This window comes from Carcharhinus amblyrhynchos, chromosome 22 (genome assembly GCF_965287045.1).
Source record: "Carcharhinus amblyrhynchos chromosome 22, sCarAmb.v2.hapA, whole genome shotgun sequence".
NCBI classification, from domain to species: Eukaryota; Metazoa; Chordata; class Chondrichthyes; order Carcharhiniformes; family Carcharhinidae; genus Carcharhinus; species Carcharhinus amblyrhynchos.
Window position 1 is genome coordinate 30,345,624 of NC_137345.1, and position 26,019 is coordinate 30,371,642.

At 41.3% G+C, this 26,019-nt stretch overlaps 1 protein-coding gene across 1 annotated transcript; it reads left to right on the forward strand.

The window, feature by feature from the left end:
* The first annotated feature begins 365 nt into the window (after positions 1-365).
* LOC145356819 (G-protein coupled receptor 37-like 1) lies at positions 366-6,170 on the forward strand. Its single transcript, XM_080209726.1, has 2 exons — positions 366-1,183; positions 4,594-6,170. Exons 1-2 carry the CDS (start codon positions 389-391, stop codon positions 5,398-5,400), a joined length of 1,602 nt encoding a protein of 533 aa, XP_080065852.1. The 5' UTR covers positions 366-388; the 3' UTR covers positions 5,401-6,170.
* Positions 6,171-26,019: the final 19,849 nt, after the last annotated feature.

The window sequence follows — 26,019 nt, forward strand, 5'->3', positions numbered from 1 at the left end:
GAGTATTGATTCCCACCAGCAGGGGGCAATTAAAACCTTCTCACTGTGTGTGTGCTGCAGCTTTTATATGTCCCAGTGTTGGGAGCACATTTAAAAAAAAGGAATTTAAAAAATAACGAGAATTTGAGGAGGGTTGAGAAGATCATTCTTTTTTTTTTGGATGCTGAACAATGTGTTAAGTTTTCTTTAGGGGGGAGGAGAGTTCTGACAACTCCAGAGGTGCATTGTCAAACAGAGAGAATCTCCCAGCAAGAGAAAGAGTGGCCAGTCAGTCATCAGAAGTGGGAGGATTCTGCAAAAAAAAAGGACCAGAATTGCGTGGTGTTCGGTGGGCTGCGGATTGTGCTGCGGTCAGGAGGGGAAGCAGGGAGGAGGGGAAGGAGGGGAGATGTCCACTTCTCTTGCTGCTTTGTTTCTGGGGCAATTCCTCATCCTAGGGTTGGCAAGCGCAGACAGCTTGGAGTGGCAGTATGACCTGGAGAGTGGCAGCAGAGGACAGGTGAGTGACTCCCAGCTGGGCAAGGAGATGTGGGTCGAGTGGCCGCTTGGAGATCAGCTGGAGGGCGCAGTGGGCAGCAGCCAGGATTCAGGGAGCTCCAGAGAGGAGAGATCAGGACGCAGCAGCCCAGGGGAACCCACCTCTTCCCAAAACCCCGGGCAAAGGGGGAGGCGGGGAACGGAAGGTGAGAGCAGCGCTGCCCCAGGAAAGGCAACAGGGGTGAACCCCCTGCCAGGAGGGGACTCTCTTCAGCATGAACAGACCCCTTCCCAAATAACCCCTGAGATCCCCCTCCTCACTTCCCTGGAAGGTGGGCTGGCCAGGGCAGCTGGGGCAGCCACATCTGGGGTGTCCGGCGAGAAGCTGAACCAAGTGGAGACCACGGCCAGGAGGCTGCAGCTGGAAAACACCTTCTACCCTGTGACCGACAGCACTTACAGCGCCTATGCAGTCATGCTGCTGTCTCTGATACTCTTCGCGGCTGGGATCATTGGCAACCTGGCCGTGATGTGCATCGTCTGCCACAACTACTACATGAAAAGCGTCTGGAACAATATCCTGGCTGGTATAGCTTGCTGGGACTTCTTTGTCATCTTCTTCTGTCTGCCAGTGGTCATCTTCAACGAGATTACCAAGAAAAGGCTGCTGGGAGACATCGGGTGCAAAGTGGTGCCCTACCTGGAGGTAAGATCCCCGCTCAGGACAACTTTTCAATCCTTCTTGTTTTGATGGAGGTTTCCTCCGTTAAATCATCTCTGGCCTTAAATGGCTTCCACGGAAAGTTTTTAAAGTTTATTTATTTATTATTGTCACAAGTAGGCTTTAACTTTGTTTCCCCTACATTGGTGCCACCTGACCTGCTGCCTATTTACAGTTGTTTCTGTTCTTCATTTCAAATTTCCTACAATATTTGCTTTTATTAAAATCTAATAGCAATCTTTTTCTTTTTATTGATTTTTTTTTTACTCCATCATACAATCATAGAAACCCTACAGTGCAGAAAGAGGCTATTTGGCCCATCGAGTCTGCACTGACCACAATCCCACCCAGGCCCTACCTCCATATCCCTACATATTTACCCGCTAGTCCCTCTAACCTACACATCTCAGTCCTTAAAGTTACACATCCTTAAAGTTACAAAGTCAATGCTTAGAATGGACTAGGCAAACACAAATCCAGTTTAGTCTTCGCTTAGTTTATTTATTATTGGCACAAATGGGCTAACATTAAGTTTTAAGTTTATTTATTTGTGTCACAAGTAGGCTTACATTAATACTGCAATGAAGTTACTGTGAAAATCCCCTAGTGCCACACTCTGGCGCATGTTCAGATACACTGAGGGAGAATTTAGCACGGCCAATGCATTTAGCCGGCACGCTTTTTGGACTGTGGGAGGAACCTGAACACCCGGAGGAAACCCACGCAGACATGGGGAGAACAGGCAGACTCTACACAGACAATCACCGAAGCTGGGAATCTAACTCAGACCCCTGGCACTGTGAGGCAGCCGTGCTAACCATTGTGCTGCCGTGTCGCCCACGGAAATCCAGAATAAAGAAAGAAACTATCCGAATATTTAATGAATGTCAGTAATGAGCAGAGAGAAACGCTTATCCGTCACCTCCAGCAGCCAGGGATTCTAAAACATTGTCAGCGTCAGTGGTGAAAAATAAACATTCAAGATAATATATTATTTGCATTTAATTTTCAAATTGCACCATTCTGTCCTGTCTCAGATATTTAATTGCAAGGTGAAAAAACAAACATTTTATTGTTTGAATTACTTCTCTGTTATTTGGTACAACTGACACAATGGACATGAATGGAATATCATTTTACCATTGTTTTGGGGTTGGCTGGCTTGCTCACAGTAAGGAAATATCGAGCAATGTTAAATAAAACTCAATTTAACTGATAGGAATGTTAGCAAGTTCAGCTGGTTACCTTAATTCTGTAGCACTTTTCAAAGAATACCAAAATAAAGTGGCTTTATATCACTTTTAGTGATTCCAGGGTATTATAAAGTCCTGGCATTAAAATAGACTGGTAGCATGGTGTAAACTGATTTATTTTTGGTCTTTAATTTTGCAGATTATTCTGCCACTAAAATGTGACTCTGTTCACTTGCTAGTGGCCTGTCTGCCATGCCAGATGAGCAGTAAAATTTATAAAAGCAATTAAATCCATCGGCAACGCTGAGTGATCAAAGCAAAACACACATAATGTACGGATATCAAAAAAAATCTTTGTAAAGATGCTGAATGTGTGACAATGATGACTTGGCAGTCCCTTGTTAGCACACTGATGTCCCCTTGTGTTTTAAAATACTTTAACTAGATGTAAGCACTCTCTTTGAGGATCAGCTGCAGGATGTTTGGAGAAGTTGTTCAGTACAAATTCAAAGGATGCAGTATATTTTGGAAGTTATTTTTGTTTAAGAGTTTTGGCATTCTGCTGCCCTGTCTATCAGAAAGCTGCAACTACTGTTCATCGTCACAACAGTGGTTCATTTTATGGAACCCGACGGATGGGGTGGGGGAGGTGGAGGGGCTGAACAGTGTTTTCAAGGGTCAATTTAGGCCAGTGTTGCACATTTAGAGGCTGTGGTTATTTTGATTTTTTTTTAAATAAATGCCTCAGAGTTTGCCACAACTATTCATGGCTATTTATTGAAGGATGGAGCTAAGTGCTAACATTGTCCTCAGAACCAACTGCTTAAATCAGAAATGAAAGTGCTGGCAGTACTCAAACAGACAGGCAGCATTTATGGAGAGAATTAGTTACTTTTTCAGAGCATTAACTCTGTTTCACACTACATTGATGCCACCTGACCTGCTGAATATTTACAGCTGTTTCTGTTTTTCATTTCAGATTTCCTACATGTGTAATATTTGCTTTTATTAAAATCTGATGGCAATCAGGATATTCTTTTCCTTTTATTAAAGTTTTTACTCCAGCTTTAAAGTTACGAAGTCAATGCTTAGAATGAACCAGGCAAACTCAACTCTAGTTTAGTTTAAGGTTAGCTTATTTATCAGTGTCACAAGTAGGCTTACATTAACACTGCAGTGAAGTTACTGTGCAAATCCCTTACTCATCACACTCTGGCACCTGTTTGGGTACACTAAGGGAAAATTTTAGCATGGCCAATGCACCTAACCAACGTGTCTTTGTGATTGTGGGAGGAAACCAAAGCACCCAGAGGAAACCCACACAGCCACGGGGAGAATGTACAGACGCCACACCGACAGTGACCCAAGCCATGAATCGAACCTAGGTCCCTGGGGCTATGAGGCAGCAATATTCACCACTGTGCCCCATGTTTGTTTCAAAAACCAAATTCAAAATTCAATTGAAACCAATTCGTGGTCCCCAGAAGAGAGACAAACAAGATCCAAACTGACAAGGTAAGGCATTGCATCCCATCTTGGGCTTGATCTTAGCCAAGAATGACTCCATTTCAAAACACTCCTGCAACTTCTAAATGCATTACTTGGTCAGACTATATGCTGTATACTGTAGTAGCCAATACAAGAAGAAAATGCCAAGCACTTAATTAGAAGATTAAGATTATCTGCTATTATCTGACATGTTTTTAAAGTTAAGGTGTTAAAATATTCTGTTTAGGCAATAAATTCCAATATGCTAAATGCATAATGATAATTCATCATGCTTTCCCTGTCAACATATAGATAATTTATGAGATTTTATATTGTTTGATGTATATGTTTATAACAATGATTTCAACAGTGATGTACTATATTGTATTGAGATATTGTACCGTATCATGTCATTTTTAAAATGGTGCATTTTACTAATATATTTGGCACAGCCTTATCTTACACCATTTAAATAAAAATTATTACACACATATTTTACCAGGTCAATATATTATTGAAATTTTAATTTATCCTTCTTATTGTTTGGCATGAAAATTTGCAAACCTTTTCCAGTGCATAATGGCTGTTGTGTTTGTCTGCATTATGAAGATCGCTGCATTTTAAAATTGTGGTGTGTAACTCTTTAGGATGTTTTCAAAAGCAAAGCATTTTACAAATGGTATCTTCTTAAAATGAATTTATTTTAATTTCTAGGTCTCTTCTCTTGGAGTCACTACCTTTAGCCTGTGCGCATTAAGTATCGACAAGTTTCGTTCTGCAACAAGTACACAGTCACAGATTCGGATGATAGAAAGTTGTCCGTCCATTGTGGCTAAGATGGCAGTCATCTGGATAGGATCCATGCTGCTGGCCCTCCCTGAAGTCCTTCTCTGGCAACTGAACCAAAAGACCTCTATTGTCTCTGGAGTTATCACTGACTATTGCATTGTCAAAACGTCTTTGAACCTACCTGAGCATATCTATGGACTTGCACTGACCTATGAGAATTCCAGGATGTGGTGGTACTTTGGCTGCTATTTTTGCTTACCCGTCATCTTCACAGTGACATGCCAGTTGGTGTTGAGAAGGGTAAAAACCACCCAGAATAAATCGGACCTCAAAATTAGTTCTCAGCATGCCCAGCACGAGAGTCAGAAGAACCACGCCTTAATTGGTCTAACCATCCTCTATGGCTTCTGCATCATCCCTGAAAATATTTCCAACATTGTGGTGGCCTATACCTTCCCAGAAATCTCCAAGGAGACCATTGACTTACTCAACATTATTAATCAGTTCTTCCTGTTCTTTAAGTCCTCTGTAACCCCAGTGCTGCTCCTATGCCTCTGTAAACCTTTGGGCCGAGCCTTCATGGATTGCTGTTGCTGCTGCTGTGACGAGTGCGTTCCAGAGTCCTCAGTAAGTGGTGTTCAAGATAGCAAGCTGAAGTCAGAAATGGCATCCATTTTCTGTGATAATCCCAAGGAAACGCCAACAATGATGACTCTAGGTACCCAGTGTTAACAACAATCGGTCATGTTCAGCCTGAGTCCTTAAAGCTTGACAGTGAAACAGGCCCATTATCAAATATAGCAGTCAGTTCATTCTTTGATTTAGTGGAATACACCAGTAGATTATTTTTAATTGCTTGAATTGAAGTAGCAAATTAGGAGAGGATTTGTTGGCTCCAGTAAGGTCTTGCTGTGTCAATGCGGTGTGAATAACTAATATTTCCTTTCGGGATTTAAGCTTTCTTTTAGACTGTTAAGTCACGAAAAACAATTCTTGAATGAAATACAAGTAAAAAAATTAAAACCTGTTAAACAAAATACAAGTATATATTGATGTAGCACCAGTGTTCCGACAGCAAATCCTTCATAGATCACAGTAAACTAGATCTTTTTGTGTACAGCATAGAGGATTGCCGTTATTAAGCCATTTTCAGACATGACTTATTCTTATCCTATTGTGACTATCAAATACACATAGACCAGTTTCCAATACGGTCAAGATTAACATGTCTATGGCGTATGAAGTAACCTTTAATATTTTCCTAATCTCTAGATCTGTATTTTTATAAATTTTGTGTTCTAAACCCTCTACCTTCTTACAATGTACAGAACATACTGTTTAGACAAAACTACCGAGATTTTATAAACAATTAGTTAAATTGCTGTTTTTATATTCACTATCTTATGTGTTGGAGATGGAACCAGCTGCTGTATAACTTTACAACAGGGAAATATTTTGTCGGCTCTATTGTGTTGGCCTAGTACCGTGTCAATAAAAATGTGAACAGGTCCTTTTGGTTCTAACATGTGCCACTGTGCTTTTTTTTAATTTCACAAAATCTGCTACTTATTTTCTATCCCAAACAAAAATTGCTAACTGGGCTACATATGATGCATACCTTTTATCAACAGGGAGGCAATGGCCTAGTGGCAATATTGCTAAATTATTAATCCAGAAACTCCGCTAATGTTCTGGGGACCAGTGTTTGAATCCTGCCACAGCAGATGGTAGAACTCGAATTCAATAAAAAATATCTGGAGTTAAGAACTGACTGATGACCATGAAACCATTGTCAATTGTTGGAGAAACCCATTTGGTTCTCTAATGTCCTTCAGGGAAGGAAATCTGCTGTTCTTACCTAATCTGGCTTACATGTGACCCCAGAGCCACAGCAATGTGGTTGACTCTCAAATGCCCTCTGAAATGGCCTAGCAAGCCATTCAGTTGTATTAGCAATCCAAGAAGGCAGTTCATCACCACCTTCTCAGGAATCGGCAACATCCATGTCCCACGAATGAATAAAAAATAATTTTTCACATTGTACTGATGTCAAAAGAGGTATTTTGACTAAACTGGGAGACAACCAAGCATCTGGAGCAATGTTTGACTTCCTATTCAAGATGGTCTCGGTTGTCTGTCCTTCACATCAATGGCAGCATAACTGTGGTTGTGTAAAACCTAATGGTCAGTTTTCAGATGGCCTGTTAATGTTGAAGTCAGCAATTCTCAAAGGAGAGGTCATATCATAAGCAAATGAAAATGCACTGAATTACCTATGTCCAGTGAAAGAAAAATACTTCCTTTCAACATTTATCAATACAGTGTTGATTTTTTATACTGCAAAGCTGCTCAAGATAGATTGGAGAAATGGGGTCCTTTGATAGATCAGTAAATTTGTTCAGTTAAGCATATAGAATAAGCTTCAATCTATACTAAATCAACTGATCTCAGCTGTGCTACTGATCAGGGTGGTATAATTGCTACTAATAGTCCAGGATTAGGAGAAGGAAAATCAGGTGGCGGTCTCATTTATGATAAATAACCAGAATGGCCTGGTTTCCTATTAACAATGATAACAAAACCAGAATGATCTGGTGGGTGTCAAGCACAGGAGCTAATTCAGTTGCAAATGTTAAATACACAGAGGATCACATTCAGCTGTAAGCGTCAGGTACTAGATAAGATTGGCTGGTGCCCTCACTCCTTGATGCACCAGCCTATTGCAGAACAAAACTGCAGAGAATATTCATTAAACAAGAAGAGAACAAAACTATACAAAATCCCGTGGCAAACTTAACCTCGAAATATTTCCAGAAATGGCACAAAATACCTTCATCAAGTCTTAATGCTAACACTAAATCAAGGGTTTGAATCTTTATGTAACTGTGCTTTGCTTTAGCAATTGAATGTCAAGCTTGAATAAACTTCAATATTTCTGCTCCAGTTCAGTATCAGAAAGCGTGCGTTTATATGTCACATGGTAACAGCTATTGAAATAGTCTGAATAACGTGTAAGGAGAAGTCATGGGTAACTAATTTACAAAATGGGTCTGCAGTGTTCTGCACAGTTGAGTCTGAGATCAGACGTATGCTGTCAGATCGGTTACCAATGAAGGTCTGATACTGGTATGTGTCATGCTGCCCTCTTGACAGCTCTGCTGTTTGAATCTGCCCATCATTTGCTGCATGTGAAGGTTTATGAAAGGAATGGTAATAAGGTTCTTTTGCCAAACAAGCCAAAGGTGATGATGAAATTGAAATATGAATGGGACAGCCAGCTCCAAGGAAGATAATTATATTAATTCCTCCTAATGATTTCTATGGATTTTAAATAAATGCAAATGAAATGATATAAAATCTACACTTTAGTACAGAAATTAACTAATTTCTAAACTAGTAAAAATCCTCATCAAAGTTTTGATTCTTTTATATGCATCATGAGTAAACATTATTTTTATTTAGCTTTAGATACAAACTTTGCCTGGTAAAGCACATCAGAGGAATGGTTGTATTGTACCTGGAGCACAAAATGTAGTTTCTCCTCATGATGTGTACCTCACCATATTCACATTCTTACTAGGCCATTTGGTACAACACTGAATGGCAAGACAATATACTTTGATTGTCAGAGGCAAAATTAGAAATCAACTCAATCTCCGGTGCTTTTCCACACTATCTCATAGCTGGGTAAGTGCTTTAATGGAGATGTCAATATAGTCCATTGCTTATTCTTTAATCTTTCCATTGGAGCATGAGGAATTTAAGAGGACAGAAGAAAATAAACTCAGTAAAATGGAAGTATCATTAAACTCCTCGGCATCAAAAAGAGCAATAAACGCAGTGGAATGCTACTTGTTCAGATTTGAGAGATGAGATTATATTAATTTTGGAGCTTTTTCCTTGGGTTCGGAATGTTTATTTCTTTGCTTTAGGGAGTCAGTGACAAAAGTTGTCAATTTTATGTTGCTCCTAAGAGAATGAGGAGAGGGGTTAGGACAATATTTGTTGTTATGTAGAGGGTTGTTGGAATGTGGTATACTTAGCTGTGGAAAGTTGTTGAAACAGAAAACATAGATCATAGAATCCCTATAGTGCAGAGGTCATTCGGCACATCGGGTCTGCACTAACTACAATCCCACCCAACCCCTTCCCCTGCTAGTCCCAATGGCACTAAGTGGCAATTTAGCATAGACAATCATCCTAACCCGCACATCTTTAGACTCTGGCAGAAAATCAAAACACCCAGGGGAAACTCATGCAGATACGGGGAGAACATGCAAACTCCACACAAACAGTGAGCAAACCAAGAATTGAACCTGGGTCCCTAGCACTGTGAAGCAGCAGTGCTAACCACTGTGCCATAGGCATCAGGAGGGAAATTTGATGATTATTTGAAGCAGACAAAAATACAAGATGTTGGGAAGACCTTGGACTAGTGTGCACTTTTTTGGATTATTCAGGCAAAGAACCAGCACAGATACAATGGTTAACTGGCCTCCTCTGCTATAAAGCACTAAGATTCGACTGTTTAATCTTTTAACTCTCCCTGCACCATACAACGGTTATGGTGTATAGAATCATAGAACCCTGTAATGCAATTCCTACTTCCTACTGTTAGACACCAGGACATTATGCTTTCATGTTTTGATTAAGGAAATTTAGCAGAAATACTGCTTAGCTACAGCCAATGGGATTTCAATGGCCAGACCTTCCATGGAGTAGCAATCACATTCAGATTCACACTCCACTCTGATTTACTTACACTGAAATGCAGCCACAACTTACTTGATGCACCTTCCGAGTCAGGGCAGGTGAGAAAGCTGCAGTGCGGCTGTTCAGGAATCCTCTTAGTCAAGTGCAACCGAGTCGAGGGAAAGAAAGACTCACTCCCTATTTTGTGGCACTCACTGCAAAAAAGCAACATATTTAAAGGCCCTGGCCCTGGCCAGGGAGATGGTAAGCATGGAAGGTAAATGGGTCAGATTTGGGAGTGGGGTAGGATATTGAGTGGGAGAGCGGAGTGTCAGGTGGTCAGTGGATGGGGAGACTGTTAGATGGATGGTCAGGGGATCAGGGGGTGTAGTCTAGGGGCCCCACTGAAGGGGTCAATGAGTGTGGTCAGTGTGGGGTGGGGAGAAGATGGGGGTGGGGAAGTTGGGGGGGTAGTTGAGAAATTGGAGGGTGATTGATGGAGTAGACTGAGGATGGTTGGAGCTTGGTCAGGGGATGGGTGGGTAGAGGGGGAGTCAGTACTATAGTAATCCAGGAGTTTTGTTTTTTACACTTTTCCTGGCTGATTACTCTTGTAAAACAATCAGAATCATCTATTAGCTGCAATTTAAATCAGATTATTGGATGGTTATCAATGCAGGCTCATTGCCCAACAATAAAATTGAACTTCCTGGGAATGGGGGCAGGGGCTGGTGGGGTCACCAGTATCTTTGGAGTACCTCCTGGGTACAATGCCCCTGGAAGTTAAGGACCCTTCTGTTTGGCCATCTGAACACACAGGACACATCGAAAATAATGCTTGTGGCATCCTTCAAGTGGCTTATCTGCCTTCAAACAAGCTTTCCTTTCTTGAGAAAGGATTTACTGGCACTGGAGGGGATGCAGAGGAGATTCACTAGATTGACTCTGGAACGAGAGAGTTGGCTTATGAGGAGAGACTGAGTAGACTGAGACTATATTCATTGGAATGTCGAAGAATGAAGGGGGAATCTTATAGAAATATATAAAATTATAAAGGGAATAGATAAGAAAGAAGTAGGGAGGTTGTTTCCACTGGTGAAAGAAACCAGAACTAGGGGACATAGCCTCAAAATAAGGGGGAGCAGATTAGGACTGAGTTGAAGAGGAAATTCTTCACTGAAAGAATTGTGAATCTGTGGAATTCCCTGCCCAGTGAAGCAGTTGAGGCTACCTCATTGAATGTTTTAAGGCAAAAGTAGATAGATTTTTGAACAGTAAAGGAATTAAAGGTTACGGTGAGCAGGCGGGTAAGTGGATCTGAGTCCATGAAAAGATCAGCCATGATCTTATTGAATGGCGGAGCAGGTTCGAGGGCACAAATGTCCTACTCCTGCTCCTAGTTCTTACGTTCTTTATATTCTAACAGCACAGTGGATGTAGCTACATCTCAGGGATTGCAGCAGTTCAAGGAGGCAGCTCATCAGCACCTTCTTGAGGGCAACTAGGGAGTGGTAATAAATGCCGGTGTAGCCAGCCACCCCTGCATCCTATAAATGAATAGAAAAAAACTAAATTAATTCCTAGAATTGAAGAATTGTCTTAATGAGGAAAAATTAAACAGTCTGGGCCTTTATTCTCTGGAGTTTAGAAGAATGAGAGGTATTCTCATTGAACCATATAAAAATCTTACAGGCCCTGACAGGGTCTATGCTGGAAGGATGCTTCCCTTGGTTGAGGGTTGGATGGTCTAGAACCAGAGGAAACAAAATAAAGAGCAGGCCATTTAGGACTGAGATGAGGAGAAATTTCTTCACTCAAAGTGTGGTGGGTCTTGGTAGTTCTCTGCCCCAGCAAGCCAGGAAGGCTCAGTCATTAAGTATGTTTACGACTGAGATCCATAGATTTCAAGGGAAAGGGGGATAGTGCAGGAAAACGGTATTGAAGTAGAAGATCAGCTGTGAAATCATTGAATGATGGAGCAGTCTTGAAGGGCTGAATGGCCTATTCCTGTTCCAATTTCTTATATTCTTATGTCTGAAGTGCAAATTTCTTTAACTGCATTATCAATGCCTTCCTTCACACAGAGCATCAGAGGTGGGGATGTTCGTTGAGTAAAGAACAATGCTTAGTTCCATTTGTAACTCCCCAGATAGTGAAACAGTCCATGTCCACAAGCAGCAAGACCTGGGCAATATTCAAGTTTGGGCTGATAGATAGCAAGTGACATTCATGCCACATAAGTGTCAGGCAATGAACACCTCCAAAATGAAAAATCTAGTCAACTTCCCCTGACATAAATGGCATGATCCATCACTGAGATCCATACCATCAACATTTGACTTGATTTGATTTATTATTGTCATATGTATTAGTATACAGTGAAAAGTATTGTTTCTTGCATAGTGAGACAAAGCATTCATAGAGAAGGAAAGGAGTGCACAATGTAATGTTACAGTCATAGATAGGGTGTAGAGAAAGATCAACTTAATGCGAGGTAGGTCCATTCAAAAGCCTGATGGCAGTGGAGAACCTAAGGGTCACCATTAACCTGAAGCTTAATAGAACTAACTACATAAAAAAACTGTGGCTACAAGAGCAACTCAGAAGCCTTCTAATGCCTCAAAACTTGTTCAAGATACACAGCGCACATGTCAGGAGTATCATGGAATACTCCCTAGTTACCCTCCATCACTGGTGGACAGTGCCAGCCGTGTCAGATGTCTACAAGTTGCACTGCAACAATTCACTCTGGCTCCTTTGACTACGCTTTCAAACCTGCGACCACTACCATCAAAAAGACAAGGGCAGCAGACCCCAGTGGAAATATATCAGGGTTGGAAATATATCATCTTCACGCTGAATAATAATCTGACACCCACACCCAGACTGCACCGTGGGTGTGTCTACACAATATGGATTACAGCTTTTCAAGAAAGTGGCTCACCACCACTTTCATAAGGGCAGTTACGGATGGGCAATAAATGCTGGCTGTGCCAACAATGTCCAGAGAGAATACAAAAAGAAAATGTGCAAGTGAGTGCAGAACAGTAGACTGAAAGTAGATGAGACTGAATACTCAGTCGCAGATGGAGAATTATGCTCCTTGGCAACCTCCTCCCACGATAGCAATACTGGAGCAGTCAATAGAACAATTGGAGTGAGATCTATGTTAAACAGGTGCTCTGCCAAAAAGCTCAGCTGTTTCATTGTTGAGTAACTCAAGCTGAGTGGGTGAGCTAATCCTACCCAGTTTTTAATTTTGCACAGTGCTAAACTATTACATCTTTCTGTGGAAGCTTACTAAAGTAGGCTCCATTGGGTTTTCAGAAGCAATAACAGTGTCTTTTTTTAAAGTTATCAAATCACTTGTGTGGAAAACAGGCAGTAACACAAAGAAAATGGAGAGTAAAGATTATTGTTACCATTAGACAATAGCAGCAAACACCCTAAATCAGCAGATAATATGAAATTATAACAGTATAGAATTTCTCCAGTGAGTGACAGTAAATGCTGCAGGTTGGGAAATACAAGGCATACTGTTACATGAAGTATATTACACTATGTGTAGTAAACTGATGTTATTAGTAGTACATTATTTGAGGGATAAACTATTGTTGTGCACTACACACAGTGATTTAAAGGTCAGTTACAACCTGATAATACCATAACTAACCAAGATTTAGAATATACTTGATCATCTCAACAAAGTCTCAGGAAGATGCTGAATGAGAATCAGATAAACCCCAGGAGGGACAGAAGAAATATCAAAGTGAGAGCTTGTTCTTGTGTGACTAATAGTGACAAATTCAGAATGCCGTTAGTGAAAGTCTAGAAAAAACCCAACACCTACTATTTTGACGTTAAGTGACGTATGACCTGGTGAAACAATAGTAAATAAAACAGGGCCAGGGGGAACTTCCATTTATAACAAAATCATAAAAGGCTCGAAACACTCAGCAGAGGTTAAGGCAGCAGATAGATTATACTGATAGATGTGAAGGGATATGACATTATGGAGACATGGCTCCAAGGTGACCAAGGGCAGGAACTAAATATTGAGGTCTATTCAGTGCTTAGGAAGAACAGACAGAACGGAGAATATGGGGAGTTGCATTGTTGATTAAAGAAGATATTGATACAACATTAATGAATGGGATGGATAGGATAGAGGTGGAGAGACTCTTCCCGCTCAGAAAGGACAGTAGGACTAGGGGGCACAGCCTCAAGATAAAGGGGGGGCGGTTTAGAACGGAGTTGAGGAGGAACTTCTTCACTCAAAGGGTGGTGAATCTCTGGAATTCTCTGCCCGTTGAAGTGGTGGAGGCTGCCTCGCTAAATATTTTTAAGACGCGGGTTGATGGGTTTTTGATAAGCGAGGGGATTAAGGGTTATGGGGAGAGGGCGGGAATGTGGAACTGAGCCACGGCAGATCAGCCATGATCTTATTGAATGGCGGGGCAGGCTCAAAGGGCTAGATGGCCTACTCCTGCTCCTATTTCTTATGTTCTTATGTTCTTATGAAAGATATTAGCACAGACGATGTGGAATCAGTATGGGTCAAGTTAAGGAACACCAAGGAGCAAAGAACATTCATGGGATGGTATACAGACCACCAAACCGTAGTGGTAATGTTGGGAATGGCATTAGACAGGAAATTAGTGATATATGTGATAAAGAAATGTCTGTGATTATGGGTGAGTTTATTCTGCATATAGATTGGGTGTGTCAAATTAGTCACAGTGCAATTTCTGGAGAATATACGGGATAGTTATCTGGACCAATACATTGAGCAACCAGCAAAGAAAAAGGCCACCTTGGACTGAATATTGTGAAATGAGAAAGGATTAGTTGGCAATCTGGTTATGAGAACCCTTGGGGGTGAAGTGACCATAATATGATAAAACTTCTGTCAAGGTGTATAGAGATGTCGTTGATTCTGAGACCAGATTCCTGAATCTCAATAAAGGTAACTTTGATGGTATGAGGCATGAGTTAGCTATGATGGATTGGGAAACATTACTGAAAGGAAGGATAGTGGGCTGGCAATGGCAGGTATTGAAGGAATGAATAGGTGAATGCCAAAAGTTGTCTATTCCTGTTTGGCATAAGAGTGGAAAGGGAACTGTGGTCAAACGATGGCTTACAAGAGTAATTAGAGCTGGATTAGATTCAAAGAAGAAACGAACAAATTGGCAAGGGAAAGCAATAGACCTGGGGATTGGGAGCAGTTTAAAATTCATACAAGGGGGTCCAAAGATTATTGAGGGGGAAACAGAATATAAAAGTAAGTTAATGGGAATCAAATAACTGATAATACAAGTTTCTATAGGTAAGTAAGAGAAAAACATTGACAAAAGTGAATGTCGGCTCTTTACAGTCAGAAACATGACATTTCATAACAGAGAATAAAGAAATGGTTGAGGAATTAAATTCACATTTCACTTCTATCTTCAAAAGGAAGACACGAATAATGTTCCAGAAGCACCCGATGGGCAGAGCCAAAGTGTCCCTTGAGCATTGGCACTTTGCCCCTTGGGCAGTGCCAGAAGGACCAGGCTGGCAGTGCCAAGGTGCCAATATCCAGGTGTTTGTCCCCTCCCTCCCAGCTGCCTAACCTGCCAGAGGGCCCCAGTTGCCCCCCTTCACCCCAGGGCCGCAACCTCCCTGCAAGTGGGGAGCTATAATAAACTCCTGGCAATGGGGGAGATGTTAGCAGATCTGAAGATTTCAGTCCCGAATCCGCTAACCATACTTAAATTATATTTAAATGATTCCTTGAATACCAAATACAGCTCCATGCTTAGTTCTGGTTTGGGCTGATGGCACAGGAAATCCAATGCTGGGATACGCACTTGGGGCTGGACATCCAGCTTGGATCACGTTAATCTGGCATCGCCGAAACCTCCTGGTCCCCTGCACTAAAAAATCAGCACCGCAGAATGGGAGAATCACCCCCATAGCTCTCGAGGCTAAAGGGATCAAGACATACGAGGGGAAGGCAGAATTGGGGTATTGAATTTGATGGTCAACCATCATCATAATGAGTGGCGGAGCAGGTCAAAGGGCCAAATGGCCTACTCCTGCTTCTATTTTCAATGAATGTATCTTTCTGTCAAAAGAAACAGGATTAATGTTTCAGGTTTATGACCTTTCATCAGACCTGGGAAAGGTGTGATTGAATTCAGGCAAGGTGTGGGAAGGGCAAAAGGAAGGTCTGTGAAAGGCAGGAGAGATAAGAGTTAGTCTCCCAGAGCCAAAGGGAATGATGATGGGGCAAGAAAACAAAACATGTAACTTGAGTAGTTGCTGACCAGAAAAAAAATCAAAATAACAAATTGCTCAAAACGGACCACAGATTATGATTGAAATTGTTGGTACTCAGTGATTTATCTAGAAGACTCTAAAGGGCCTTAATGAAAAATGAGATGCTGTTCCTTAAGCTTACATTGAGTTTCACTGGAACACTGCAGGAGGCCAAGGGCAGAAACGTCAGTGTGAGAGCAAATACAGAATTAGAATGACAGGCCACCAGAAGATCGGAGTTATGCTTGTGGTTGAATGGAGATGTTCGGCAAAGTGGTCACCAACCTGTCTTTGTTCTCCCCAGTGTAGAGGAGACCGCACTGTGCACAGTGAATATACTAAATTGAAAGAAATACACTTAAACTGCTACTTCACCTGGGAGGAGTGTATGGGACCCTGGAGGCTGAAGAAAGGAGAGGTAAAATGTCAGTTGTTACATCTCCCGTGCTTGTATGCAGTGAGAAAGGAATGATATATTGGGGGTGACTGAAGACTGGATCAAAGTATCTTGGGGGGGGGGGTCCCTTTGGAATGTGGAGGGAAAATGATTGTAGAGTTTTGATGAGGATATATTTGGGTACTTAAATATATCCCTGTCGGTTTCCTTTGGGTGCTCCGGTTTCCTCCCATAGTCCAAACATGTGCGGGTTAGGTTAATGCTAAATTGCCCCTAGTATCGGGGGGTTAGCAGGGGAATAGGACATGGGTGGGATTGTGGTCGGTGAGACTCAATGGGCCAACTCTTTACAGCAGTGTTCACTGGCTCATTCAAAACTCCTTTAAATTAAAATATCTGCATCACTAAAAAAAGTCAATGCCATAGTTAATCACTGATATAAATAAATATCTGTGATTAAGTATGACTTTAATACTGTATTTTAATATGGGTTGTACATTTTGTAGCATATTACTGCCATTATAAATCCTGGCACTGTTTCCAAAGCATCCCCTACAGTTCAGTTAATCTATACAGCTTGCTTTGCATTGGAACTTCTAAAGTACACTCAAAATGAAAAGCTTCATGTCAAGAGTTTAAAACTCTTCAATGTAACAATCCATATTTTAAAAGTAAGCAGACTTTTTGTAGGATAAGCAGAGAATTTATGAAATGAGATGATAAATAGCATTATGTGGAGCCAATGGAGGCATAGACTATTTTCTAAATGGGGAAATGCTTAGGAAATCAGATGCACAAAGGGATAAGGGAGTCCTTGTTCAAGATTCTTGTAAGGTTCAGGTTCAGTCAGCAGTTAGGAAGTCAAATGCAATGTTAGCATTCATGTCGAGAGGGCTAGAATACAAAGGCAGGGATGTACTTCTGAAGATATATAAGGCTCTGATCAGACCCCATTTGGAGGATTGTGACTAGTTTTAGGCCCCATACCTAAGGAAGGATGTGCTGGTCTTGGAAAGGGATCAGAGGAGGCTCACAAAAATGATCCCTGGAATGAAGACCCTGTTGCATGAGGAACAGTTGAGGACTCTGGGTCTATACACATTGAAGTTTAGAAGGATGAGGGGCGACCTTATCGAAACTCATAAGATACTGCAAGGCCTGATTAGAGTGGACATGGAGAGAATGTTTCCACTAGTAAGACAAACTAGAACCCCGGGAGCACAACCTCAGACTAAAGGGATGATTCTTTAAAACAGAGATGAGGAGGAATTTCTTCAGCTAGACAGTTGTGAATCTGTGGAACTCTTTGTTGCAGAAGGCTGTGGAGACCAGGTCATTGAGTGTCTTTAAGACAGAGATAGATAGGTTCTTGACTAATAAAAGGATCGGGGTTATGGGGAAAAGGCAGAAAAATGGGGATGAGAAAAATATCAACCATGATTGAATGGCAGAGCAGACTTGATGGGCCGAGTGGCCTAATTCTGCTCCTATGTCTTACGGTCATTCATTTTCTGGATTTGCTCCATAACTACCGAAAGATATTTTAACTCAGAGAAACAGTATTGCGTTACACTAAGAAATTTTAAAAACTGCACAGCTGCTTAGTAATGCATTTCAGGAGAAGATTTAAATATTCATCATCGATCATGTTAAATTGAGATTAATTATCTCAATACAACATACAATTTGTTCTTTATTTAAGATGGATAGTAGATGAAACTTCTGCGCAAAAACCTATCGTAAGATTCAACGGAAACAAATCACTTTGTTGCAACCAATTTAAAAATAAAGTATATTTTATAAATCCAAGTATCCGCAGAAGACACTTATTGAAATTTCTTTTCAGTGACCGTTCTGAATTCAACATGCGATTGTGGCAAGACTGCATGGGCAGAGTATCATCAGCCTTGGCCATGGATCCAACTCAAGGAAATAGAACGTGGCCCTCTGCCCTTATACTTTTTCTAGTGTTGGACAATGTTTGTCTTGTTCAAAGTTCAGCCGAGTGGGGCTAAAAAAGTCAAGCTATCAATTCTGAGCACTACAAATTGTTCGGCAGCCAAGAATATAGCCAAGGAGTCCAGTTTAATTTGCTGAAGTATGCAAACATCTCTGAAAAGGAATTGTGCGGTTTGCAGTAAACAGAACAAACACAGGAACTATGCTTTTTCATCACATTTTGCTCTATTTAGATCTCGAGGAAGCTGAAATATGAAAGACAGTTTACCAGAAAGAAATCTTTAACCTCTGTGGATAAAGAAGCCACACATGATGAAACAATAAATACTTATAATTTTAAAATGCTTTTTAAACTGCAGGAAGAGGATTCATCATGTTGCTGGCTGTTACCAGGAGCAACAAAACCAATGACCTTTTTGCAGAAGGCTCACGCATTTCAAATCTTAATATATTCCTTCGAGACTCCAAGTCAGATGTGATCTGTGCAGAAATCTCATTTATTTTGCTAACACTGCATTAAACAAATGTTCAGTCTCTAAGTGCAAGCAATTTTTAAAAAATCAATCATGTCTAATCTGGAATAAAACCTTGCTTAAATTATTTAAATAAAATGTTAAAACTTCACTTAATTTCACTCGGTGATGCTTCAATGAATTGCAAAATACCACCTCGATGTGTTACAGCTCCCATTGAATAATATCTCACCGAAAAGCGTATTTAGTTTTTTAGAAATGAGTCTAAACAGTGAGCATCACCAAATATATGCAGCAAGAGCTGGCCCAATCTCTCTCAACATCACTTTCCAGAAAACCTCATTAAACAACAATGAGAGGGGAGAAGCGAGAACCGAAATAGCAGCGGCCAATTAGAAGACCCTAACTTTTTTTTAATTCATTCATGGGATATGGGGGTCGCTAGCTGGCCAGCATTTATTGCCCATCCCTAATTGCCCTTGAATAGGTGGTGCTGCGCTGCCTTCTTGAATAAAAGCAGTCCATGTTCTGTGGGTTGACCCACAATACCATTAGGGACGGAATTCCGGGATTTTGACCCAGTGAAGGAACGGCAATACATTTCCAAGTCAGGATGATGAATGGTTGAAGGAGAACTTGCAGGTGGTGGCGTTCCCATGTAGCTGCTGCTCTTGTCCTTCTAGATGGAAGTGGTCATGGGGTTGAAAGGTGCTGTCTAAGGATCTTTGGTGAATTGCCTCAATGCATTTTGTAAATCATGCACACTGCTGCTACTGAGCGCAGGTGGTAGAGGAGTTGATATTTTTAGATGTGGTGCCAATCAAGTGGGGTGTTCTATCCCGAATGGTGTCAAATTCCTTGAGTATCGTTGAAGCTGCACCCATCCAGTTAAGTGGAGAGTATTCCATCATACTCCTGACTTGTTCCTTGTAGATGGTGGACAGGCTTTGGGGAGTCAGTAGGTGAGTTACTCACTGCAGTATTCCTAGCCTCTGACCTGCTCTTGTAGCCATTGTGTTTATGTGGTGAGTCCAGTTGAGTTTCTGGTCAATAACCCCAAGGATGTTGACAGTGGGGGATTCAGTGATGGTTAACACCATTGAATGTCAAGGGGTGGTGGTCAGAGTGCCTCATATTGGTGATGGCCATTGCTTGGCATTTGTGTGGTGCAAATGTTATTTGCCGCTTCTCAACCCAAGCCTGGATATTGTCCAGATCTTGTTGCAGTTGGACATGGACTCCTTCAGCATCTGAGGTACTGAACATTGTGCAATCATTGACAAACTTCCCCACTTCTGACTTTTTGTTCAGGTTTAGGTCAATTAAAACTGTACAAAATGCAGAACTTCTAAACTATGTAGCTTAGCTCTATGCTAAGTGATACTTTGGCCTACTGGCCTATTGGAATAGCTAATAAATCCCCCACCCACTAATTTCCCATCAGAAATGTTATAGTCTAATAAATTGGATGAAAATTAGCTGAAGTATGCAGGTAGCAGAATAGTCATTCAGGTTAGGTTGTTTCCACTGTAACTCATAAACTTCCTGTTGGAAATGCAATGTGCATGATCGTGTGGTTGTCACTGCAAAAAAAAATGTGGTTAAGTGCGATATTGCTTTTTGTTTAAATTAACTGATCTTTTGCACATTGTATTGTGGTGAGGTAATCCATTTAAAACATGTTATCTTGGAATCCCCCTTCCCTTAAGGATTTTTTTTTCAGATCACATACGCTTCCAAAGGCCATGAATGGATAGCACTCCAATCCCTACCTAAATATTTAATAAAAGGCAGGATCATGGAGATGATGAAAACTTTGAAAAGGGCAGCTGAATTGAAATTGTCCATTTTACACTATCACCCAAAGTCAACATTCTCTCCAGTGGCAAAGAGAGGAAAAACCTGAAAAGAATCATCATCAAAGAAAACAGTAAGTAAAACAGAGACCAAAGAAGGAGAAACTGTCAGTTCTATATAGGTTATATGCAGTCCTGGACTAATTTTTTTCTTAAATACCCATTACTATGAACTCACCAAGAAAACAATACCCTTTCCATTCATTTCCTCTTGCATGTACATAGAAAATCATAAGAAATATCTAAAAATAGTGACACACACATACACACAAACACACACACACATGTACGCACAAGCATACACACACACGATGTGCAGGTTAGATGTATTGGCCATGATAAATTGTCCCTTAGTGTCCCAAGATGTATAGGTTAGATGGCTTAGCCATTTTAAAAGTGTGGGGTTACGGGGATAGGGCTCAGGTAAAATACTATGTCAGAGGTTCAGTGCAGACGTGATGGGCTGAATGGCCCCATCAATGCCAGTACAAGGTTGAAAACAAGTTAAAAAGATGCCCCAATGCTCCAGGTCTATTCCAAAAATGGAGGCTAGAGTCTTTTGTCACAATTTGGTGGGAGAAGGGAAATAGAAATTAAAAAGAAACTATACTTATTCTATCATGTTAAAAAGCTGGATTTTCAATCCTTCATCTAAAACATTGGTTAATAGATCAAACAGCTAAATCTTCCATTTTGCAATATTTATTGTGCTCACTTATCTTAAAAAAGGTGATGGAGCCTATTATTGCTATTTATTGTGTGTCCAGAGCCTAATTGCTCAGGCATTCTTGTAAAGCAGCCCTCATATTTGCTCGTTAATGTTCTTTAACCCAATGGAAAATTGAGCTTGCTCTAGAGATGAAATTCCCATGCAAGTGTTGAAATATAACTTCTAGAAATGCCATATATGCATTTTGAAAAGTGTAAAGGGCAAGTGAAGTTGAAGTACAGATCCACAATGATTGAATAGTGGTGGAACATGTTCAAGGGGCTGAATGGTCTATTTCTGTATCTATGTTCCTATGAGGGATATTCAGAGCTAGAAATGTGCACTCAGCACATTGGCATGACTGTAGCATGTGGCCACTCAGCCCTGTGTTGCTGGCTGCTTTTGCAATTTGCAGGGGGCAAAACAGCATTGCGCAGATACAACACGATGCAGCCAGTCTGTGCTTCTTAAAGGCAGGCTGTCCCTCTTAAAGGGAGGCTGCGCTGCATAATATTGTTGGAATTTAAATACTGGAGAATTGAACACCAGGTAGAGAGTTGGTTCAAGGATGACAGATACAGCCTGGAAGCAGTGGTGGTGGATGTGGCCAGGAGGAGAGATGGTTTTGTGGAGAGAAGCCTTAAGAACTAGCCTCATAATGGAGTAAAAACAGATAGTCAAGGAGGTCAGTTTCAGCGTCTGGACCCAAAGACCTGCCAGCAATACCACAAAAATCCTCACATATGGTCAAGGACAGTGAATGTATCTTCATGTAACATTTCCTATCCACCACAGCACCAGTCTCTCATGCTATGCAATGCAGCACATTCCCATCACTCAACCATCAGTACTTGGGACTCGTGCCTAATATCCAAATACTCCCACCTCACACATCTAACAATACCACAAGCTCCACTCACACCTCTACATACCTCAACTTTCCAGCTATGGCAACAACATTATTCAAATACAGTGCTATACAATCACTGACATTCTGCTGTCTCTATCACAGGACACAATAGAAGGGAGCAGAGCCAGAACCAGACAAAGATACCTGCATCTCTTGATCCTTACAGAGGAAGTATCTCTTAGCATTGTGGGGCTATCAGCAACAGAGCCCATGCCAACCATCATTTCTCAGAACATTGAAGATCATTCTTCGCTGAATGCCTCTTCTCAACTTGTAGCTCACCCCCATCCTGCTATGTGACACCATGTACAAGTTGTTGATGGTGTGGCCAAGAGCCTTTCACTTCCCACCTGACCCTTACGTGCTTCACCACAATCTCGCTCATTTGATTTCTGCTCTCCGCCTTCCAGCAATTGCCTCCTGCCCAGCCATATCAACTTATATGGGAGTGAGGAACAAAGGGAGCAACAGCATTAATGAAGAGGCCCTTGCTGTTGATTTCTCAGCCACTGCTGATTCTGTGCATACCTTAGAGGCAAATTTGAGAACTGGTGGATCATCTAGGCATGTGTGAGATGCAGGCAGGCATGGGGGAAAGGATCATTAGTTTACAAGCTCACCAGAGGCTGAGGTTGCAGAAAATGAGGATCTTGATGGGGTGATATAGAAAGGAGAGAGTTCTCTTCCGAGATGTTGATTGTATTGGCTGGTCTGGCAGTAAGCCTGCTGTCACTGTCCAGGAACATAGAGAATCCTGACTCCAAATTGGCAGGCGGTATGCACAGAACTTGCATACTCCATCTTTCTGTCATACAGTAATTCAAAGGCATTGCCCCCATACCCGTTGTAGCCTTTGTGTGGACAAGCCACTCACTCCTTTGCCAGTGACACAATGGTTAGCACTGCTGCCTCACAGCACCAGGAACCCAGGTTCAATTCTGGCCTCGGGTGTTTGTCTGTGTGAAGTTTGCACATTCTCCCCATGTGCTCATGGGTTTCTTTAGTGTGCTCCTGTTTCCTTTCATGTGCCAAAGATGTGCGAGTTAGTTTGTGCTAAATTGTCCATTAATGTCAGAGGGATTAGCAGGTAAATATGTGGGGTCACAGGGATGGGAGCTGGATGAGATTGTTGTCAGTCCAGGCTCGATGGGTCAAATGGCCTCCTTCTGCACTGTAGGGATTCAATGATTCCCTTCTGGAAGCAACAGGGCTGTCTTTCAAATTCAAGACCTGGAGTGTCACCAAAAACACTCCAGCATACTTCCAGCTGCAACAGATGCAGCTCATAAAAATAGCTTATCTGCAATTGGGTGGCTGGCCCTTTAAGGAACATTAGTGCCAGGCCCATGTCGCAGTTTCAAGTCTGTCGTTTGACAAGTGACACAGATTCGTTGCCTGGAAATCTGTGTTGCTCAAATTAGGGATCCTGGGCATGGACATCACAGAGTCAGGATAGCTCACATTCACATCTTTCTAGCGCTCACTGAATATGCACTCCTACCTGATAGAACACTGCACAGGAAGCAGCAGCCAGCAAAGCAATGACACTATAGCAATGAACCTATCGCCCTCTGTTCTTAAAAGGTAGATCCCTCTCCAAAATACAGTCAATATCTATTTCATATTTTATGCATTTATCAGATATTGCCGGCCAGGAGTGTGGAACAGAAGCTAAGAGCAGAAAAATAAATAACTAAACCCACAAAGCCAACCAACTCAGTGTTTGAACAATATATGCCATTGCAAGAATCTGCCAGTTTTCAGGTCAGCAGTTCACAAATAACATGGGATACTGATGGTAACAGCTAGACAGAATTAATGCAGCACCTTATTTAACATTCTGATAGACTCCAAAACAAATGCACTTTGTCTTGAAGATGGCCAGAAAGGGATAGAGTGCTAATTTAGTTGTGAACAAATATAGAGAACATGCAAAACTGTTGGTGACCTTTTTAAATATTCAATCCTGAATTAATTTATTCCCTTAGCATCTGCTGACAGAGGGTTGCCAGAGATCTGAACATATCCAAATGTAAATGCAAAAGTACTTAATGGCATCATTCGCTAAATTGCAAACTAGAAATAGATTTCTCAGAGTCTGAAGAAGACATACAGACTCAAAATGTTAACTCCATTTCTCTCTCCACATCTGCTGCCAGACCTGCTGAGTTTTTTCAGCATTTTCTGTTTTGAAATTGATTCTGTAACTTGGATGCTGTTCTACTTCAGATGAAAACTTTTTGGATTTGCTAAGATTTTGCCAGTTTTTCTTCTTACGTCTCCTCTAATTTCTTACAAGGTTCAAATGGCGCAAATTCCCTTTCGGCATCATTATTTAAGTGATCACTATTGCGACATAATTTACAAGCAGGGGATCGGGTTTGATATCTACGTTGATGATTCCTAGATTACACTAAGAGACCTAATTGAAGTGTACAAGATGATAAGGGAGATTGACATAGTAGATGTGGAAAGAATATTTCTTCTTATGGGGCAATCTAGAACAAAATGTCATAGTTTTAGGATAAGCTGTAGCAAATTTAAGAGAGATGAGGAGAAATTACTTCTTTTATTGGGTCATGAGTCTAGAATTCACTAGAGCTTGTCACTGAGGAAGAGAGGCTCTTCAAGAAGGCTGCAGCATCCAAGGAAGTTAAGGATAGGATTGACTTGGAAGAAATACTGACCAAATCTACATGATCGGTAGATGTAGGTCAGGGGATTGAACAGGTTTTAAGAACCAGGAAAAAAGGACCCTGGGAATCTATTGATTCCTATGGACCTTCCAACATATTTTCTGGCTCACTTGTTTTACTTCTGAGCTTCTGGGGATTCCCTTGAATGTTTGCATAAGATTGTGCATGTTATTGATGTTTTTCTCTTTTAATCCACAGGTGCTTCGGTCCACCTTGTTGTCCAACAAGGAGCATACATACGGTGGGTCATGCGAGGCTGCTGTTGGATGTTTCAAGGATAGCCTAGTGCTTCACGTCGTTAGTGTATGCTTAAACTGGACCAGCTGATGGGCTACATGACAGCTCAGTGACTATCACTGTTTGCTGTGCAGATACACCCTCAATCTGGTTTCCAATGTGGAGTGCCATAAGTGCAGACAAGGGTGATGGGTGGAAGAGGGGACTCACAATGTTGAAATGGCGGCACAGACTCGTTGGGCTGAAGAGCCTGTTTCCCGTGCTGTGTTGTTCTTTGTTCTTAAAAAAAAATCAGGAAACATGGTATGAGAGAAAGCTGGATAGTAATATAAAAACTGATGACAAAAATTTCTGCAATAATTTGAATGGCAAAAGAGTGACTAAAGCTCGCGTTGGTCCTCCAGAGAGAGAGTCTGGGGATCTGTTAATGGAAAACTAAAAAGAGCGGAGGCTTTGAATAGGGATTTTGGACAAAATTTCCTGTGGAGCTGGAGGAGGAGGAGAACAATGTAGCAGGAGCACCAAAGGTCTGTTTCATACTGGTATAAATTGACAATAGGGTCTTCCACTGCCACCAGCCATGACCAGTAGACAGTTTCCACCTGAGGCTGGTGTAAAACCAATATGCATCATGCTAATGGAATGCAGGTGAAGGAACTGCCCCAATCGCCCCTGCCACAACTGACAAATCCCCAGGACCAGATGGCCTTCATCTTAGGGTTTTAAAAGAAGTGGCAGCACTGATGGTAGATGCATTAATTAGAATCTTCCAAAGTTCCTTAGATTCTGGAAAGATTCCAGTGAATTGGAAAATAGCTAAAGCAACTCTTATTCAAGAAAAGAGGGATGCAGAAAGCAGGATAATCTGTTACAGAATCCATTATTAAGGCTGTTATAGCAGGGTATCTAGATAATTGAGATTTGATCAGGCAAAGTCAACATGGCTTTATGAAAGGGAAATCATGTTTAATGAATCTATTAGAGTTTTTTTTGACAAAGCAACATTTAATGTGGATGAAGAGGAACCAGTTAATGTGGTGTAGTTGGATTTCTAAAGGGTGTTTGATTGGGTGCCACATCAAAGGTAAAGCAAGATAAAAACATATATTGCAGCAGGTA

What these genes read in the sequence shown, in the direction of transcription:
- LOC145356819 (XM_080209726.1), top strand. Translation starts at nt 389, where the DNA reads ATGTCCACTTCTCTTGCTGCTTTGTTTCTGGGGCAATTCCTCATCCTA. An exon ending in AAGTGGTGCCCTACCTGGAG is followed by an intron (nt 1,184 to 4,593) that starts GTAAGATCCCCG and finishes TTTAATTTCTAG; the next exon opens with GTCTCTTCTCTTGGAGTCAC.